Source organism: Mustela nivalis (assembly GCF_964662115.1).
Source record: "Mustela nivalis genome assembly, chromosome: 1".
Lineage (NCBI taxonomy): Eukaryota > Metazoa > Chordata > Mammalia > Carnivora > Mustelidae > Mustela > Mustela nivalis.
In genome coordinates, this window is record NC_139020.1 from 59,431,386 (window position 1) to 59,453,483 (window position 22,098).

At 37.6% G+C, this 22,098-nt stretch overlaps 1 protein-coding gene across 4 annotated transcripts in view; it reads right to left on the reverse strand.

The window, feature by feature from the left end:
• Positions 1-22,098, reverse strand: part of USF3 (upstream transcription factor family member 3) — a 51,918-nt gene that overhangs the window by 12,489 nt on the left and 17,331 nt on the right. Inside the window, exons 2-6 of one of the 4 annotated variants that reach the window (XM_082736828.1) lie at positions 11,788-11,903; positions 10,067-10,131; positions 8,930-8,958; positions 7,636-7,718; positions 2,117-2,213 (exon numbers count right to left, since the gene is read on the reverse strand). In XM_082736828.1, coding sequence (XP_082592954.1) covers positions 2,117-2,213; positions 7,636-7,718; positions 8,930-8,958; positions 10,067-10,113 — 256 coding nt within the window. In that variant the 5' untranslated portion in view covers positions 10,114-10,131; positions 11,788-11,903. Of the gene's footprint in view, positions 1-2,116; positions 2,214-7,635; positions 7,784-8,929; positions 8,959-10,066; positions 10,132-11,778; positions 11,904-22,098 lie in introns of those variants that run through there. The other 3 variants (XM_082736829.1, XM_082736830.1, XM_082736831.1) reach the window with 3 other exon arrangements.

Genomic DNA, 22,098 nt, shown 5'->3' on the forward strand with positions numbered 1-22,098 from the left:
CCAGGAAAATAGCACTGAGTATCAATATGATAGGCTGCAACAGCAAACATTATTTGTGGTAGTAGTGGGGAGTCCCCTTTATAAATGGCTTTAGACTCCTATTTCACTCGGAAACAACAGAGCCCAAGTGAAACGCGTCAAAGTCAAGTAGTAGAGTACCAACGAGAGCATCAATAATGGAACTTGAATTTTCCTTGGGAGCGCCAAGATACATACACTGCTGTCACACCCCACTCTTTCCAAGGGGGAAGAACTTCCCCCACATCCTAGGACTGGGGCAGCCTTGGCTGCTGGTGTTTCTGCTCTGTGACCCCACACATCCCACCTGTCTTGCTACTCTCCCTCCACCAAGGGCGGCCAAGCTTCAAAGCCAATGCCCTCTGAGGGGGCCTGAAATAAAAAGTTCCATTATGATGAGGATAAGCTGCGACTAGCAGATTATTCTTCTCAGACTTTTAAACTAAGAGACACAGAAGAAAGATGCCAGTGTTCCATGGACATCAGAAACAACTGGACAATTATGATGGACCAAATAATAATGATGACGGTTCTCACTTACTATACACTTACTATAAGCACTTTTCATTCATCGTCTCGTTTAATAACAATAATAACAATGACCACAGCAATGGGTAACATTTACTATATGCCAGCTTGACTCTAAGTACTATACCTGCATTATCTCTTTTAATCCTCATAACAACCATGAGATGGGAATGACCTATTGTCATCAATATTTTGAGATGTGAGAAACAGACTCAGGGTAATCACATAAATTTGTCTAAAAATCAACCACATACATGCTAGGATTATCTTCATTTTAAGAAAAGGAAACGGAGACTGGGAGAGGCGAAGTAATAAGCACAGGTACTGAGTGCGTAAGTGAAGAGGAGACTCAGCCCAGGTGGGCCTGACGCCCAGGGCCACCGCTCAGACCACTGTGCAGCCTGTCATGTGGGCAGTGAGCATGTGGGGAAGTTGCTGGGGGAAGAAAAGAGAAAAGAGCAGAGGCACCAAAAAGAACCAAAGAAAGGGTGGTGACTTAAGCTGCCTCAAGCCAGGGCCAACCTGTTCAGTGTTTCCTGAGCCCCAGGCAACTTGTATTCTTCCAACAGGCTCCCTTTTCCCTGAGTTATCTTTACAGCCTCAGCCTCTAGGCTGTGAAACCAAAGGAGCTCTCCTGAGAAAAGTCCACACAGCATTCTGGCCTTGACAACCCTTCTGTGGGGTGCCTGAGAACGGTTACCAAATGAGTATTATGAAACTACCTACCAGCATCATAAAACAAGGCCTGAGTTGTAAAAGACAGCTGACGTGGGGTGGGGGTGGGTAAGTGGACAACTAACTTAAAGTAAGCAATGAGAATTCAGAAGGCTGACCTTCCGGATATACAATGAACACAGCCCAACGCTGCCCCCACCTCAGCAAATTCTACCTTTGTTCCTCTCCTTTTAAAGTGACCTACTGAATTGTCACAGGAAATTCTTTCTCTGCTCTAGTCAGAGCCATAAATAAAGGACAATTCAAACTGCCTACCGCTCTGAGCTTTACCCTTGCTTGGGATATTTTTCTTTTCAGCTGTTATAAAAAACTGAAAATTTTTTAACAATGTGATTATCTAAAAAATAATGACTAATAAAAACCAAATTCCATTAAATGATCAGGCAGTCTGAAACACACAGTACATGCAATATAAACAATTATGAATGGAATGTTTTGACCTTTTGAGTTAATTCACAGCTAAGTCTTGGCCCGAGCGTATCTTTATTTTATTTTTAAGTTACACTGAGCAGGACTCTCCCCTACATCCCCTAGCTGGAAGATCCAAGCGGAATAAAAGAGATCCACCATTATTTGTCTTATGAGTTAAGCAAACAAAAAGTACACAGAAGAGTCCAAAATCAAAATTCTGTATGGCTGAAAGATTAGAGTTGTTCAAGGGGCGGGTGGGTAGGTAAACTACAATGAATTTATTTTACAACACTATTCTCTCAGACCCACTGAAGATACAATCTTAACAATGTTTCTGGTCAAAAAAAGCCTTCTGTATCCACTATAAGTTGCCCTATGACACAAAGACCTGAACACTGAACAAAAAGAATCTTCAAATCTTTACCTTGTTCATTGTTTCCTCCATTAAGCAGGAGTTCATCATTTTGCCTTTTCAATTCTGTTATATATTTAAAGGCTTGGTCCAGGATCATATTCTTGCTCTGCCAAAGAGAATTAACCATTTAAAAGTTTCACTGAAGAGTACGAACTTGCCAGAAGAAACTTAGAGCTTTGGTTTTATCACATATATGTGATATGCATCTTTTCAAAATTAAACAGGCACCATATTCAAATGCTTCTACTGTTCATTTTTCATTTACTAAGTATTTATTGCACATCTACTATGTGTCAGGTTCTGTTCTAAGCACTGGGGATATAATAAACAAAACAGACAAAATTCCTGACCTGCAGGAATATACAAGTTATATATATATATTTATACACACACACACACACATATTTATATCTTTATATATTTGTATATTTATATAAAATCAGGTAGTGCTAAGTGCTATGAAGAACAAATAAAGCAGGGTAAAGAGGAGGCCAGAGATGGCAGAGGTCACTCTGTCCTATGGATTGAATGTTTATGTCCCCCTGTAACTCATGTTGAAACCCTGATCCCTGATATGATGGTATCTGCAGGTGGGCCTTTGGGAGGTAGTTAGGTCATGAGGGTAGATCCCTCATGAATGAGATCAGTGCCCTTAGAAGAAAAGACATGAGAGAGGTGATCGCACTCTTTGTCATGCGAGGACATAGCCAGGAAAAGAGCGTACACCAGGAACTGATGTATGCTTACACTTCACAGCCTCCAGAACTGTGAGAAGTAAATTTCTGTTGTGTAAACCACCCAGGCTATGTTATTTTTCTTATAAAAGCTCAAACTAAAATACTGTACTATAATCTATTTTGCATGGATAGGCCGGAGAAGGCCTCTCTTGTAAGACAAAGCAAAAACCTGAAGGAAGTACCAGGAAGTATGCCCCATGGATACCTGGAGGAAAAGACTCCAGGTATTAGGATCAACAAGGACAAAGGCCCCAAAGCAGGGCTGTGTTCACACACTGGAGGAATCATGGTGAAGTGAGTGGAACTAGAGTGAAGTATATAGGGGAAGAGTGGTAGGAGGAAGAGGCCAGAGAGGCCATTCAAATGTGAAGATTTTAGACTTCCTTACTCTATGAACAATTATTAAAAATAAAACATAATAAATGACATTCCTTTTGGTTTTAGTTCTCTAGACCTTATTCCAGAGGCAACTGCCATAAAGTTACTTATATATCCTTCCAGAAACATTCTATGCTGATACATGGATTTTTTATCTATCAAACAAAACAAAACAAAACAAAACAAAACAAAACCAACAACAACAACACAGAACAGATAAACAGTATGCTATATTGTTCTTTTTTATTTAAAAATATATCTTGGAGGGGTACCTGGGTGTCTCAGTGGGTTAAAGCCTCTACTCAGGTCATGATCCCAGGGTCCTGGGATCGAGCCCCACATCGGGCTCTCTGCTCAGTGGGGGGCCTGCTTCCTCCTCTCTCTCTGCCTGCCTCTCTGCCTACTTGTGATCTCTGTCAAATAAATAAATAAAATTTAAAAATAAAAATAAGGGGCGCCTGGGTGGCTCAGTGGGTTAAGCCGCTGCCTTCAGCTCAGGTCATGATCTCAGGGTCCTGGGATCAAGTCCCGCATCGGGCTCTCTGCTCAGCAGGGAGTCTGCTTCCTCCTCTCTCTCTCTCTGACTGCCTCTCTGCCTACTTGTGATCTTTCTCTGTCAAATAAATAAATAAAATCTTTAAAAAATAAAAATAAAAAATAAAAATAAAAATATATCTTGGAGATATTTCATTGTAGAGTTTAGATATCTATGTTATACTTTCTTTTTTTTTTTTTTAAAGATTTTATTTATTTATCAGAGAGAGAGAGGGGGAGAGAGCGAGCACAGGCAGACAGAATGGCAGGCAGAGGCAGAGGGAGAAGCAGGCTCCCCGCTGAGCAAGGTGCCTGATGCGGGACTCGATCCCAGGACGCTGGGATCATGACCTGAGCCGAAGGCAGCTGCTTAACCAACTGAGCCACCCAGGCGTCCCTATGTTATACTTTCTAAAGTCTGAATTTATTTTATTTTTGAGTCCATTACTGACAACTATTTATTTTTTTTTTTTAAGATTTTATTTATTTATTTGACAGAGAGAAATCACAAGTAGATGGAGAGGCAGGCAGAGAGAGAGAGAGGGAAGCAGGCTCTCCGCTGAGCAGAGAGCCCGATGCGGGACTCGATCCCAGGACTCTGAGATCATGACCTGAGCCGAAGGCAGCGGCTTAACCCACTGAGCCACCCAGGCGCCCCACTGACAACTATTTAATCTGTATAAGAGGCATTTTGTTTTTTTATTATTCAGCTATTAAAAATGTTGCAGTGAATGTTTAATTTCTATTCCAGTATGTATATTATTAAATATCCCCAGTACTTTCTCAGATAGCTCTTTTTAGGTGGAATCGGTGATTCAGGGCTTTGGTTCACAAAGTTACAATTCTGGGTTTCTTAGATTGAGTCCCAACAGAGATCCAATATAATCTAGGAAATATTTTACTCTAGAGAGAAAAGATAGATATTATCCTTTCTTAAAGCAAGAGTTGAGACAAAGGCAGAACATGATAATGCCCATCTACTTGCCTCTCTACTGAAGACGGGGCTGAGGACGTGTAGCAACAGTGAAGAAAATCTTAATCTACTTGGCTTCTGGGAGCCAAATACTGACTTCCATTGCACATTCTAGGACAGCAAGGAAGTTGAATGACTATGGTTTCCTTTCAGAGAAACTTGTAGGAATGAAAACCAAGAGCAGGAAAATAAGATATTACTGGGAAAACACCAAAATTTCCTGAGAAACTCCTGTAAATTGACATGTGGAGAAAGAAAAACAATCAGAAGACAGTTCCTGCCCTTAAATTTGCTATCATGTTAAGGAAGCTCAAAGTACATTAAACACACACACACACAAACAAATAAAAAAATACACATATGCAAGACTAAGTACAACCCTGTAGAAGAGAATGAAAAGAAAGTGAAGTATAAGACCTTGCCAAGGGAGATGGTGCTGAGAAGCAAGCAAATTGATCTGGCCCTCTGAAAGCCTGAGGAGGTACAGGATGGACTGGGAAGCTCCAGCTACCACAAAAGTTGCGGTGACGTATGGGGTTAAACTGAAGAGAGTGGTGGAAAGACTCTTCTTATGCAGTAATAAAAACCCCCTCTCTCCCACACACACATCCTACGCAGCTGTACCAATGCAGGAGACAAGTTCTGTAAAATCTGAACTAGAGAATTCTGGCCTCAGGGATGGTTGGCACAGAAGTGGACAAGATGAGGCAACTCAATGAAGACAGGAGGGTAAAGTAAAATTCTGCCTCCTAAAGCATGAGACTCTCCAGCACCCTTTCTCCAACCAGCTCCCAGAATGTGGCAACCAGCCTTATACTCTTCTTCCCACCCTTCCCCCTCCTAGATAGGGTGCTGAAGGATTCTTCTCTGGAAAATAAAAGTTATAGCTAGTCCCAAAAGTAAACAAGCTACCAATATTGATATTTTTTAATGCCACAAAAACAATACTAGCTTACCACTTAATCACTCAACAGTTAAGAGCACCAAAAGCCAAGCCTATTCAATCAACTTTTTAATGCCTCATTCTCAAATATGAGAAAACAGCTAAGTATCCCTAAAATTTAAGCAAAGTCCCCAAAATGAAAGACAAAACAATGAAACAAAGGGAAAAAAAAGAAAATTAGAAGAAACAAAAACAAGAAAAAAATTTTAAAAACCTATATAACATTCTCAGAGATGATATAATGTTGTATTCATGAACCAAACATACAATATGAAAAAAAAAAAAAACAAAGAGAATAAGAAAAAGACTCTTGAAAGTATTAAATTAAAATTAAAAGTATGAGAGCTGAAATTTAAAAACAGAAGAGTTGGAAAAGACCAGTTGAGACTGAAGAGCGGCAGATGGTTCTAGAAGTAAAGTCTCAAAGGAAAAAGAGAAAACAAATTATGTGATACACTTGACTATGCAGTAACCCTAAAGAGACAGTTGGAAGTGTGTAAAGAATTAAAGAGAGGTATAGAGAGAGGTGCCTAAGAGGCTCAGTTAGTAGAGCATGGGACCCTTGATCTCAGGGTTGTGAGTTCAAGCCCCACATTGGGTATAGAGCTTACTTAAAAATAAAAAATAAATTTTTAAAAATTTAAATAAATAAATATCAAAATTGGCATATAAACAGGTAAGCAAATGAAAAGTGAGGCAATTATTAACCCCCCAAAAACACAAAAGTTACATACAAGACAAAACATAGTAATAGTAATCCCTCCTACAATTAACCATATTTTCAGTCTAAAAAACAAAAAACTGAATACCAATTTAACCAAAAGTTTGAGTAGAATTATATTGGGAGGATTAGACAAGGTGAAGCCAAAGGAAAAGAATAAGAAGACAATAGATAAAATCTAAAATAGAAATATTAAGATATAGTAATATAAGCTTATTATTTCAAAATATAAGGGTTATTTCAGAAGAAAGAGTTGAGAATGGATGCCTTTAAGTTGTTGTACTAGACTTGGGAAGCAAGAAGTCCAGAGGCTCATATTGTTGTTGTAAGGTTTTTAGTGCTATTTGTTATGTTTATATATTAATTTTCACATATATTAATTTAATTAAAAACTAACCAAAAGGCTAAGACAAATTATGAAATCCCATTATAATGAAACACTACATAACCATGAAAAAGAAAGGAGATCATATGAGGAAGGGTATCTGTAACTAAAAGTCTAGTATATACCAGTGAATGAAAATGACAAGGCAGGTTATAAAACAGCACTTGGTGTCTAGATATAGATACAGATATATAAAATCATGAAGCAATGTGTAACAGCATGTGTAAGATGTATAACAACAATAGTTATAATAATATAATAGTCATAATAGTAGCTATAACTTGGAAGTAGCATGTCAATTTATTTTTCAAACTTTTTTATGCCTTCCATATTGTTTCCATTTTGTTTTATTTTGTTTTGTTTTCAGTAAGCACATTTTATCCTCATTATCACAGGAAACAAAAAGCTTTATTCATGAAGGAATACTGTCCTGTTTAAAAGCTGAGATTTATGTACCACTGGATGTTGATAGGGCACAGAGAATAAAATAGAGATCTTTGGAAGATTCTAGGTAAGAATTTAAGACAAAAAATATGACTGACAGAAGATAAAAGAAATGCCTGGTAAATACAATAGCACATAAATAAAGGTAATCATAGGACTGAATAATTCAAGATCTTAAAGATCTAAAAATTATGTGGTCTATCTGACTATGCAGAATGCTCTGCTATAAGACTGCTATAAGTATGGGGAAATTAAAGATAGGTATATAGAAAATTAAGCAAATGAAAAACAATGAGGCAAGTAACTATATACCATAAACAACAGGAAACAAAAATAATCATTCTGAGCAAAGAAACAACTTAGAGAATTATATCTTCACAAGTAAGGAATGAAAATATGAGTGGACTTCTTACCTGCTTCAGGGCAGGGGAACACGGGATCAGCTCTCCTATCCTATTTATTCCGGCATTGATTTTCTTCTTTCTATGCCTCTCCACTAGACAGGGAGGAAAATCCATTTATCAAACCTTATGGTACCAATGCCAAAGTTTGTTATTCTCCCTGGGTAAAGAAATTTTAGGTAAAGAAATCCCTAACAAAATTTTATCAAACAATATCTATTGGAGACAAATAACTACAATTAGATTTCTAAGAATGTCATATTTTAAGTCTAGTATTATAGGAACTGATAAAAGTAATACTTCTATTAACATTTTAAAATGTGATCTATAATAATTAAATTCAAATTATAAACAGAAGTTGCTAACTATGTTTCAAGTAATTACTAGAGATTTTAGTGATAACTGAAATTTAAGAACCTACTAACAAGCTAAGTTACTAAACAGCTGCATTTTCATATGGGCAAAGGAGACCTACTTAGATTATAGAACCTTAAAACACCTTTTACGATGACTAGAAGGCTGTAGCCCCTGAAAAATAAAGTGTTATAAAATGTACCAAATTGTAAAAGTACATACAATTACTTCTATAAATGTTTATCTGGCTTTGGCCTAGAATTTTGGTATTTTGAGATAAAATCAAATATGTATTTTCTATATTTCTCTGTAATTGAGGACTCCATAACTTCATTAAGACTCTTCACATTTCTAGGACCTTTAAGGTCTACAGCCTGCTGCTCATCTCTCCCCTACTCCTGTAGGCAGCCAGCCCCCTCTAGAATTTCTGCAAAGACACATACTCTTTATTCCATTTGGCAGAGGTAGAGCTGGACCTCCTCAGTGAGTGAAACCACTTAAACCTCTAGTTCCAGGGATACATATTAATCCTTAAATTATTTAAATAGACAATGAATCAGCAGATAAGCAAACCACCTTCGTGAGCTTGGGGGCTTTTTGTCAATTAAACAATAAAGAAATAAAAAAGTAAGGAACAGGGGCACCTGGGTGGTTTAATCAGCTGAGCATCTGCCTTCAGCATGATCTTGGGGTCCTGGGATGGAGCCCCATTTAGGGCTCTCTGCTCAGAAGGGAGTCTGCTTCTCCCTCTGACATTCCTCCTCACTCATGCTTTCTCTCTCAAAGAAATAAATAAAATCTTAAAAAAAAAAAAAAAGTAAGGGACATTTCCCCAAAACATAATGAATAATGATGCTATGCTTACAACACAAAAACTTAAAATCAACTACAGTATAATTTCATTTTGAATGTAAAAAGTGCTAACAAATATAATTGAAATTGTTGTTTCTACCTGCGTTGTGTGTCTCCCGGTTTTTCTTTCTGAAACAAAAAGATAAAAGGAACATGAAAATAATGGGAAGACATTTTTAACACTTTATATTTTGAGAACTGTAAGAATAAATTTTATGAATTTGTATTTGTTGTATCAACAGGAAACCACCCAAAGAAACATTTTCTTAATAAATATTATGGTATGGAAAACATAACTGTAGGTACATCAATGTAAATTTAGAATCCACGATTTCTAGAAGTAATTACAATTCTCTATTCTTCCATACCCAGAAGTCATTGGTTGGGAAGTAAATTAATCACTGAAAAAACCTTAACTATTTGAAAAATGTAATTAAAGAGCTAGTCAACTCTCAAAGAGATATCCCAAGTCGTGACCTCTGATGTTTGCCCTGGTGGCTGGGAAGGGGTGCTGTGAATGTGTAAGGGATACAAGAACAGGAGGAAACTTTTAATCCCAGGGAGAAAAAAGGCAGCCAACAGCACCATGCACAGATTACTGGCATTTGAGCCATGTTTTGCATTTGTGTACCTAAAAGCTAATTTCCTAAAACCACTGATTTTCCCTTTTATGTACAAACATTAGCATTCCCTAATAGCTATTTGGTAAAGAAAGAGAATGGGGATTTTAATATTAATGAAAGCACCAGGCATGCAATTCTAAGCAGAAACACTGCCCCAAATGCTGGAAATTCAGAAAGGGGCTTATACAAAGAACCAGAAGTAATATACTGCTGTGCATATTGTAATGTTAGAAAATTATAATGTCAGAAAATTGTAATGTCACAAAACGTCTATTTAAATTGACTTCAGTCTAAATGAATTTATGATTTATAAAGACTATAATACTGTGTGCAAGTAAAATTTTCAGGAGAAGGTAAACATTTAACACAGATTTGGTATTATACAATTTTAATTACTTCCTACCATTCTTACTTGTTACAGTGTTAATAAAATAAGGAGGACAGGTAAATTTTAACTCTATACTCCTTTTGGTACCGCACATATTCTGAAGAGCAATGGTTTTCCAGGCACCCAAATGAAAGTTCCCTGAGGACTGCCTTTTTAGCAAAGTAGGGACTAATTCTGCTTTTTATCTGCCCAAACTATATGTTATTTTTGGACTGGGGCTACGTACCTGTGCTGCTTTTTTGTAGGAGTCTCATTCTCTGTCATTTCTGGCATGATTACAGTGATAGGAACCTACAAGGCAAAGAAAGACACACCAGAAAGTTTAAAGTCAGTATGTCAGAGAAATTGATTAATAGCAATTTGGTTTGAATACCAAAATGCTAAAAAAACAAAAGTGATGTCATGAAAAAAGCGCTAGCTTAGCTGTCGTGGATAGAGAAAGGTATAAGAAAACAGGACAAAAAACATCGTAACTAGCAAATGGAGGGCATGGTGAATGTCAAATGGGAGACACAGCCAGGAAGCGCTCGAGAAGACTGGAATAGAGAAAGATCATCATGGGCTTGAAAATCTAGAAAGGCTTAATGGTGGTGTGGATTTGAGCAAGACCTAGAACAACAGGTAAAACGTATTTGATTTGGGAGAGTATGTTATTTGTTCACGGTACTGTATAAAGTGTTCTACAAAATTTAAACTAAAACAATAGTCCTCCCCTCTGAACACAGAAAATCAAAAGCGACAAGTGCACAGACACATAATATTCCATACACGGAATCAACTCATTCACTTATTTGCTAGCCTTCTCTTAAACTGCTAGAAGTCTTACGTTATCACTCGAGAGTCATGAAAATCTAGGAGTATGGAAATTCTACTTATACTTAAAATATCAGATACTAAAGAATATACATACTATAAGGAAATATATTCATATGCCCCAAAAAGCCTGAAAGCAAATACATGAAGATACTAGTTAATTGTAGTTATGTAAGGCCAGCCATATTATAGGTGTTTTCTCTCCCTTCTCTGATTTTCAAAAATTTCATAATGAAAACCTTAATTCTTTTAAGTCTCAGGGACTGACGGCCTTTCAAAAGCGGTCTGTCCAGCCAGGATACCTGTTCCTGCACACTGAAGGAGGTGCAAGGGCAGTTTCCCATTTTCTGAGTTTGGAATTAGAAGTCAGAAAGCATGAGTTCAGGAGTGCCTGGGTGGTTAAAGTGTCCAACTCTTGATTTTAGCTCAGGCTATGATCCCAGAGTCGTGAGATGGAGCCTGAGTGGGCCCCAAGGTAGGCAAGGAGCCTGCTTGGGATTCTCGCTCTCCCTCTCTCTCTTCCCTCCCCCCCTACCGTGTATGTCTGTACATGCAAGTGCTCTAAGAGAAGGAAGGTAGGGAAGAAGGAAGAAAGGAAGTAAAGAGGGAGAGAGGGAAGGAAGAGAAAGCAAGCAAGCATGAGTTTAAAATCTGGTTCTACCATTCCCTAGCCATAAGGTCCTGGGCAAGCTAGATTAGCCTTTTGGAACCTCAGGTGCTTCGTCTTCAAAATGGACAATAATCAAAGCATCTAGACCCTTATTTTGAGAAAGAAATAAAAAATGCACGTGGAACACAGCAGCAGGGTGCGCAGCAAAAAATAATTCAACCAATGTTAGCCATGAATAATAATGAAGGTATTTCAGGTTCCACTCTAGCCCTGGAAAGGTGGAAGAAGGGTCCAGGGAAATAAGTAGAAGTGAATGCTGACAAGGTCATGACAGGAAGTATTGGCCGAAGCAGCCTATGAAGAAATGTGCACTCAAGACCCATTTCCAGCAGCTGATTCCACCCTCTCCCTAATATCATTGATGGCACACATCAGCCTAAAAGCAACACACTCACATTAGATAACCACGTAACAACAATGTGAGGTGTGTGAGTAAATAAATAAATCCCTGTCACCTTTCTCACCCAAGGGCTTGCAGAATTTCTTCACTTTTGATTCCTGGCTTCCAACGCCTCCCGTTTCTGATCCAAATCTATCATCTTCTGCCAGAAGATGGTCTATAGGTTATGTCTTCTTCTTACTACACAAGAGAAAAATCAATGTATGTTTATAGTTGCTGGGTTTCCATTAACAGCATGTAAAATGACTGGCAACCCGTGGCATGTAGACAAATTTTTAGTGGCATACAGAATTACCCTGAATTCTCCCCACCACTTGAAAGCTAATGAACGTAGTTGCTTTAAAAAGTCACTCTCCAATGGGTTGCCCATGTCCCCTGGCCCTCCCCTACCAAAAAATGGTAGCAAGGACTACAGCCATTGGATGGTTCCCAGGAGATTCTTTCCTTCCTCTCAGACAAGCTCACTGTCCTTCAAGTTCTTACCTTCCTCCACCTAGGTCTTACGCTAAGATCTGCCCTCAATCATAAATTATCTTCCCTCAGTCTCCTACTTTCCTCTCCTCTCTTGTGACAGTGACAGAACTGACTCAGGGTGTGGCAGTGACACGAGAAGACGGCCTCTCATCATATATGCTCTAAAACATGTCGATTTGGGGGCTTCTTCCCAAAGAAGTGTTGGAATTTGTATTTTCAACAAGGTACTAGTTAAAAACTACAAAATTGTCAGCCCATCTCTGACCCACTGAATCAGTCTCTCAGGGAGGAATTCCAATCTTTAAGGGAGGAGTCTGAAATTTAATAATGCCCCCAGAGGATTCTTATCAGGAAATTTTAGAGAGGCAGGCAGGTATCTTTAGTTGGTGGAATTTCAGGCATCTGACTGATCACCCATTATAAGAGAGATTATTTGGGATACAGCAAGACAACTGAACATTAAACTTCACCTACAAACCCATAAGATCAGATTTCCCCTGTATCCATGAGTCACCATTTGGTCATTAGTGTCAGAGTTCCCATTGTTCCTCTGGAGACTTCTGAAAGTTTGCAGATTCATGTTCCAATTAAGATACATAAAGTAAAAGTTCCAATCTTCTAAACATTTAGAATCTTAAAGTAAATGATGCTAGAGGCCTATCATATAAGTAAACATATTCATTGCATGGGGGTGGGGGTGAGAGGCAGGGGTTTAACTGAAAGAGATTTATCATCCGCTTTCCCAAATGTCTCTGTAAATATCCATCTCAAACCACATTTTAACCAATTCAACTATGTTTATCAATGCACAACTGTTTCCAGATGCTACTCCTGATATTAAAATTGCATCCCTCACATTAGAAAAGAATACTTACTGAAAAAAATAAACTATATAATACGGTCTTAAGTCCTTGTCCACCAATTCATTAACCTACTAATAAGGAAATGTTACTTTTAAAAATATACCTTTTAAAATATTTAAAGTGCCATGAATTTTTAAGGCAAAATTTCTAAATGTGATATTAGTAACCCATGAATTATTATTTTTCATGGTAAGAGAGAATTATTTCTGAAATTAATCAAATACAATGGTTCTTAAAGTGCGGTTTTGAGATCACTTGCATCAAAATCACAACTTTTTTTTTTTAATTTATTTATTTGACAAAGAAAGAGATCACAAGTAGGCAGAGAGACAGGCAGAGAGAGGAGGAAGCAGGCTCCCCGCTGAGCAGAGAGCCTGATGTGGGGCTCAATCCCAGGACCCTGAGATCATGACTTGAGCTGAAGGCACAGGTTTAACCCACTGAGCCACCCAGGTGCCCCAAAATCACAACTTTTTTTTTTTAATTTTTTTTTTCTTAAAGATTTTATTTATTTGACAGAGAGAGATCACAAATAGGCAGAGAGGCAGGCAGAGAGAGAGGAGGAAGCAGGCTCCCTGCTGAGCAGAGAGCCCGATGTGGGACTCGATCCCAGGACCCTGAGATCATGACCTGAGCCGAAGGCAGCGGCTTAACCCACTGAGCCACCCAGGCGCCCCAAAATCACAACTTTTAAAACTATTTTTGATCCTCACAGCAAAACTTACATTGAGTGAAACGCACAAATCTTAAGTACAACATTCAGTGAATTCTGACCAAGGCACACACTAGTTTGACCCAACCCGTAGCAAGGTGCAGAACATGATTATGACTAGAGAAAGTTCTCATGATCTTTTCTAATCAAGACCTCCCCCTACTCCCACAGAGGCAACCGGTGTTCTCATTTTTTTCACCATTGAGCTTTATATGCCTTAACTGAGAATTCCGTTGTGTCAAGCTTTCACTCGGCTTAACGCTTCTGAAATTCATCCAGTAGTTTGTTCCTTTTTATTGCTGAGTACCACTGTGTAACTGTGTGGGAGTTTATAGTTCAATTTATTCATTTTTGTGTTGATGAACACCTGGCCTATTCCTGTGTTTTGGCTACTATGAATAAAGCTGCTGTCCATGAACATTTCTGTGTAACATTTTTTGTGGATATCATCTTTCTTTCTGCTGAGTAAATATCTAGGAGTAGAAATGCTTCTTATACACCCTGCAGTTTTACTCCTAAGTATCCACCCAAGATACACTACCTATAAAAGGATATTCACAAAAAGACTTCTATAAAAACATTTGTCACACTTTCCCCAGAGTGACAATACCATTCTGCACTCCCACACAAAATGTAAGAGTTCTGGTTGCTCCAAATCCTTCCAACATTGGGTTTTGCTTACTTAATCATTTCAACCATTCTGGTATTTATATAGTGGAGTCTCATTTTCGTTTAATTTTCATTTCCTAGATGACTGATAATATTGAGTACTTTTTCCTGTGCATGCATGTTTAGACATTTGTAGATCTTATTTTGTCTGCTCATAACTTTTTGCCAGTTTTTTAACTGGATTATTTATCCTTTTATTGTTGACTTACAGAAAATCTTCATATATTCTGAGTTTTTACATCTTCTGGATACCTGTCCTTAATCTGAAATGTATTCTGCAATATTTTCTCTCATTCTGTGGTCTACCTATGCATTTTCCTAATTGTGTCTTTTGGTAAGCAAAAGGTCTTGATGAAGTAAAACTTACCAATTTTTAATTTATGATGATTCCTTTTATGGCCTGTCCAAGAAACCTTTACTCATCCCCAAGATATTCTCTTATGATCGCTCCTACAAGGATTATAATACTGTCATATTTAGATCAGTGATCCATATTACATAAGACAGGAGATAGGGGTTAAAGTTCATTTTTTCTTCCGTATTGATAGTTAGTTGTTCCGACATCATGTGTTGAAAAGATTTCCTTTCCTCAAATGGTACCTTTGTTAAAAATCGAATGTCCATATTAGTGCAGTTCCATTTCTAGGCTCTCTCTTAAGTATCCTTATGCTACTACCACACAGTACTGATAAAGCATATGTTTAAAATATAGATTCTTATACCCCACCCCAGACCTACTTTCTGGACAGTCCAGAAATATGAAGTTCTAACAAGCTTCCTAGCTGATTTTTCTGCACCGTAAAGTTTGAGAAGTGTATTATTTTAATATTGCTTCTCTAAAACTGAGACAAATCAATGAATTCACAAAGTAATGAGTCCACATGGGAAGAACAGTGAACCTGGAATTAGGAAAATGAGTTCTCATTCAAGATGTGATACTCAAAAGTGAGGTATCGTTTTATTTATCACAACTTAGGGCCCACAATTCTTCACATGTAAAACAAGAGGGTAGGACCAGACCCAACCATTCAGGTATGGACTGAGTGCCCACACTGCCTAGGAATTACAGATATAAAGATGAAAAAGGCAAGTCTTCCCTCAAGAAGAACACAGTCTAGAACAGGGTTATTAAAGAATTTTGTGCAGTGTAAATAGTCTATATCTTCGCTGTGCATATGGCCATCATTGATCACATGTGGGTATTAAATGCTTGAAATGTGGCTAGTGAGACCATAGAATTAACTTTTAATTTTACATAATTTTGAATAATTTAAATTAAATAGTTACATGTGGCTAATGGTTAACATATTAGGCAGCAAAGGGAATTTTAAAAATAATTTTAAAAATGATGAATTTACAAATTAGTTAATGAATATCAACTTCCTAGTTTTGATATTGTCCTACAGCTATACGTCACTACTAGGGGAAGGTACATCAGTAGTACATGGATTCAGTAGTACATAGTATTTTTGTAACTTTCCTTGAGTCTATAATTATTTGAAAATAAGAAGTTTTTTTTTAATTAACTTATTTGACAGAGATCATAAGCAGGCAGAGAGGCAGGCAGAGAGAGGAAGGGAAGCAGGCTCCTCACTAAGCAGAGAGCCCGATGCGGGGCTATCCCAGGACCCTGGGATCATGACCCAAGCCAAAGACAGAGGCTTTAACCCACTGAGCCACCCAGGCGCCCCTGAAAATAAAAAGTTTTTAAAAGCAAATTTTAAAAATCGGTAAATGCCACATACATAAAGAAAGTCTTGTGAGTCTGAGAACTCCAAGAATAAACAAAATATGGGAGGAAGGGAAGGTATAGGAGGTGCAGAGAGAAAGGAAACTTGGACTAGACTGTGACGGAATTTTCTGTGTCTAATAAGTATATTTAGCTTTTATCTCAAGATCAGTGGTTGTCAGATCAGTGATGGTCTGAAAAAGAGCCCCCCTGGTCTATAGTAAAATGAAAAAAGGTACAATGAAGTAAGGATTTTTTTTTTTATTGACACGTCACTTACATACAATAAGTCATTAATTTAAGTCCATTGCTCAATAAATTTATATATGTGAATACACCCATGTAGACACCACTAAGATGAAGATATAGAACATTACCTCAACAGGCTCTCTCAAGGTCCCTGCCTCTTAATCCCTTGGAATTTCTTTCAAAAATATATATTCAAAGAAGAATATACATTTCCAAGGAAGACATACAAATGACCAACAAGTACATAAAAAGGTGTTCAACATCATTAATCATCAGGGAAATGCAAATCAAACCCATAATGAGATCTCACCTCACACCTATTAGAATAACTATTACCAAAAAGGCAAAAGATAACGAGGGTTAGTAAAGATATAGAGAAAAAGGAACCCTTGTACACAATAAATGAGAATGTAAATAGGTACAGCCATTATGGAAAACATTATGGAGGTTCCTCAAAAATTAAAAAGAGAAGTGAAGTGGCGCCTGTGTGGCTCAGTCCTTAAGCGTCTGCCTTCAGCTCAGGTCATGATCCCAGGGTACCAGGATCAAGCCCCACATCCAGCTCCCTGCTTGGCAGGAAGCCTGCTTCTTCCTCTCCCTCTGCTGCTTCCGTACTTGTGTTCCTTCTCTAACTGTGTTTCTCTCTGTCAAATAAATAAAATCTTAAAAAATATAAATTTTTAAATAAATAAATAAAAAGAGAAGTACCAAAGGATCCAACAATCCCACTTCTGGATACTTATCTGAAGGAAATGAAAACACTATCTGCAATCCTGTGTTCACAACAGCCAAGACATGCAAACAACCTAAGTGTTCGTCAACAGGTGAATGGTTAAGGAAAATGTGACACACATACGTATATATGCAATGAAATATATATATTTACATATACATACATATACACAGGTATATATTTATACACATATATACGTACATAATGGAATATTATTCAGCCTTTAAAAAAGAAGGAAATCCTGATATTTGTGACATGAATCAACCTGGAGGACATTATGTTAAGTGGAATAAGCCAGATACAGAAAGACAAATAATGTATAATCACACCCACATGTAGAAACTAAAAAAGTTGAACTCATGATAATAGAGTGTAGAAAAGTAGCCGCCAGTGGCTAGGAGATAGGGGAAATGGGACATGCTCATCAGGGGTACAGACATTCAGTTTTAAGATGAAAAAGTTCTGGAGACTTAATATACAGTATGATGACTGTAGTTATAATAATTTGTTGTATACTTGCAATTTGCTAAGAGAGAACATCTTAAAATCTTTTGTTCTTGCCACAAAAAGTAACTATGTGAGGGGATGGATATGTACATTAGCTTGGCCACAGTAATAATTTCACATTGTATACATATTGAAACAATTTACTGTATACCATAAATACATATAATATTTATTCATCAATCATACCTCAATAAGGCTGGAAAAATATACATTTATATAGATTTAATATATATTTTATATATTAAATGTTTTTATATATTATGTATATATATAAAATATATGTTGATAGTGAAAACTATGCTATTACCTCACATATTGCTGGTGGGAATGTAAAATTGTACAGTCCCTTTGGAAAACAGTTTGGCAGCTCCTCAAATAGTCAAAACACAGAGTCCCTCCATGATCCAGCAATGCCACCTAGGTATATACCCAAAAGAACTGAAAACACATGTTCACACAAAAACATGTACATGGATGTTTGTTGCGGCAATACTCATAATAGCCAGTGAGTCAAAACAAGCCAAATGTCCAGGTGAATGATGAATGGGTAAGTAAAATGAGCTTGTCCACACAAGGGAATATTATTCAGCAATACAAAGATATGAAGTACTAATACCTGCCATAGCGTGGGTAACACTTGAAAACCTTGAAGCCTGACCCAAAAGGTCACATATTGTACAATTCTACTTATATGAAATGTCAAGAAGCAAATCCATAGAGACAGAAAGTAGATCAGTGGTTGCCAGGCGTGGGGAGAAGGAATGAAGTGTGATGGCTCATGGGTACGAGTTTTTGGGGGGGTGATGCTCTTGAATTAGATTTTGGAGATGATTGCACAACTTTGTAAATATGCTAAAAAGCAATGAATTAAACACTTTAAAAGGGTGTTTTGTGACATATAAATTATATCTTAATAAAAAATACAAATAAAAAATGAAAGGGAAAGCAAAAAATTATGCTATAAATGTAAAATGTTTGACATCTCCAGATTTAATCAATGCTCTGTTGGCAAACACTTTTAAAAAAATTATTTTAAAATAATTATAGAACCGGGACGCCTGGGTGGCTCAGTTGGTTAAGCAGCTGCCTTCGGCTCAGGTCATGATCCCAGGGTCCTGGGATCGAGTCCCACATCAGGATCCTTGCTTGGCAGGGAGCCTGCTTCTTCCTCTGCCTCTGCCTGCCTCTCTGTCTGCCTGTGCTCACTTGCTCTCTCTCCCTCTGTCTCTGACAAATAAATAAATAAAATCTTTAAAAAAAAAAATAATAATTATAGAACCATTTATACATATTATATAACTATTTTATACACATAGCCCCATCTAATACTCACTAAATTATAAAGTAAGTGGCATTAAAATAATTTAGTAATTTGTCCATAGTCACAAAGTTAAGAAGTAGTGAGGCAGGATTCTAACTTAATATAATCAAAATCCAGAGTCCAGGTCCTTAACTATTTTCATATAGTGCTTTTCTACCTCCCTACTCCCTTGCAGAAAAAAAAGAAAGAAGAAAGAAAGAAAGAAAGAAAGAAAGAAAGAAAGAAAGAAAGAAAGAAAGAAAGGAAGGAAGGAAGGAAGGAAGGAAGGAAGGAAGGAAGGAAGGAAGAAAGAAGGAAAGAAAACACAGTATGGTGCATTTGTAACATATATGGTACATTTTAGCAAAACTATGTCTTCAACTACAATTCTGTTTCAATTTATATCTTATTGTCCTGGACATATGTAGGTGATAATATCTAGCCCAGAAAACTTATTTTCTCCTAAGGCCGCTGTTCACAGAAGACAAAAACATCAATCAGAAGCCATATGCAAATAAAAAGAAACTTGATTTATAGTTTTCTCATAAAACAAAATATTCAAATAATCTGCTTTAAACACGTGTTAAATGTTTGAGGTAGAATCCTACTGCTAGGGATTGTTTAGAAAGACTGAAAAAAAAAAAGAGGGCTCACAATTTTAAAAATTACCACAGAGCTACAGTAACCACGATAGTGTGGTATTGGCATAAAGACAGACATGGAGATCAATGGAATCAAACTAAGAGCCAGAAATAAACCCTTACATTTGTGACCAACAAGGATGGTTTTCAACAAGGATGCCAAAATCATTCAGTGGGGGAAAGAACAGCTTTTCCAACAAATGATGCTGAGGCAATGGGATAGTAACATTCAAGAGAATGAAGTTAAACCCCTACCTTGTAACACATACAAAAATTAACTCAGAAAGAACCATATCCTAGCTCAACATAATAGCTAACACTTTAAAACTCTTAGATATGAAATCAAAAGCACAAGTGACAAAATAAAAATATATTCAATTTCAAAATTAAAAATTTTTGTGCTCAGAGGGCACCATCAAGAAAAAGAAAAAATGGGGTGCCTGGGTGGCTCAGTGGGTTAAGCGTCTGCCTTCAGCTCAGGTCATGATCCCAAGGTTCTGGGATGGAGCCCCCCGTTGAGCTTCCTGCTCAGCGGGGAATCTGCTTCTCCCTCTCCCACTCTTACATCCCCCTGCTTGTACTTTCTCTCATACTCTGTCAAATAAATAAGATCTTTCAAATAAAAAATAAACCATGTGAGACATGACCTCATATCTGTCAGGATGGCTAAAATAAAAATGACAGTCAATAACAAGTGTTGGTGAGGAGGTGGAGAAACTGGAGCTCTCATATACTGCTGGTGGGATTAAAAAATGGTACCATCCCTTTGGAACAATTTGGCAGTTCCTTAAAATGTTACACATAGGGATGCCTGGGTGGCTCAGTTGGTTAAGCAGCTGCCTTCGGCTCGGGTCATGATCCCAGCGTCCTGGGATGGAGTCGCGCATCGGGCTCCTTGCTCGGCAGGGAGCCTGCTTCTCCCTCTGCCTTTGCCTGCCATTCTGTCTGCCTGTGCTTGCTCTCTCACCCTCTCTCTGATAAATAAATAAAATCTTTAAAAAAAAAAAAAGTTACACATAGAGTTACCATATGACCAAGCATTTCTACTACATATACTCAAGATAACTAAAAACAATTGTTCGCATACAAAAACTTGTATGTCAATGTTCATAGCAGGAATATTTATAATATCCCAAAAGGGGAAGAACCCAAATGTATACCAGCTGATGAAGGGATAAATTAATTAAGGTATATTCACACAACAGAATATAACTCAGCAATGAAAAGGAATGAAATACTGATACAGGATGGATGAAACTTGAAAACATTATACAGTGTGAGAGAAGCCAATCACAGAAGACAGCATATTGTATGATTCCCATCTACTTTAAATTCTGGAACATGAAAATTTAGAGAGACTGAAAGTAAATTAGCAGTTGCCAGGGGTGAGGAAGATGAGGAATGTCTGCTAATGACCATGGTGGGGGGGCGCAAGCAGGGAGGTATTTGTTCTTTCAGGGATGATGAGATGTTCTGAGATTAGACTATGGTGATGGTTGCACAACTCTGCAAATATACTAAAACCACTGAATTTCACTTTAACCTTTACGGTATATGAATTGTATCGCAATTGCCCCGTTTAAAGGAAAAAAAAAAAAAAGGAAAGAAATATTTGATGGAAGTCTCTTTGGGTAATTTGAAATTCTCTACCCATTCATCTTTTCCATCAGTTTATATGTCTGTTTGTTTTCAACATAAAATTCTTTTTTTTTTGGTTACCAATCATCCTCAATTTTCCCATTACAGAAAATATGTGAAGCTACCAAGAATAAGTACTAGCATTTTTTTTTTAAAGTAGGTCTGGGGCACCCGGATGGCTCAGGGGTTAAAGTCTCTGTCTTTGGCTCAGGTCGTGATACCAGGGTCCTGGGATTGAGCCCTGCATCAGGCACTCCGCTCCGCAGGGAGCCTGCTTCCGTTCCTCTTTCTCTCTCTCTCTCCCTCTCTCTGCGTTCCTCTCTGCCTACTTGTGATCTCTATCAAATAAATAAATAAATAAATAAATCTTTAATAAATAAATAAATAAATAAATAAATAGAGTAGGTCTGACTGTTCAGGAGCAAATTGTGTTTTCTTTCCACCAAGAAGCAAATTAGTGATAAAGATTAATTTAAATTGTATCTTTAGATACAATGAAGAGGGGCACCTGGGTGGCTTAATTGTGAAGTATCTGCCTTCCACTCAGATCATGATCCAGGGGTCCCTGGGATGGAGCCTGCATCTAGCTCCCTGCTCAGTGGGAAGCCTGCTTCTCCCTCTCACACTCCCCCTGCTTGTGTTCCCTCTCTCACTGTCTCTCTCGCTGTCAAATAAATAAACAAAATCTTAAAAACAAACAAAAAAAAGATACAATGAAGAGAAAACCTAACACTTATCAATCAAAATTTCAAATTAGAATTAAAATGTCTTCGTGAGGGACCCTTGGGTGGCTCAGTCAGTTGAGCATCTACCTTTGGCTCAGGTCATGATCCCAGGGTCCTGGGATCGAGACCCGCATC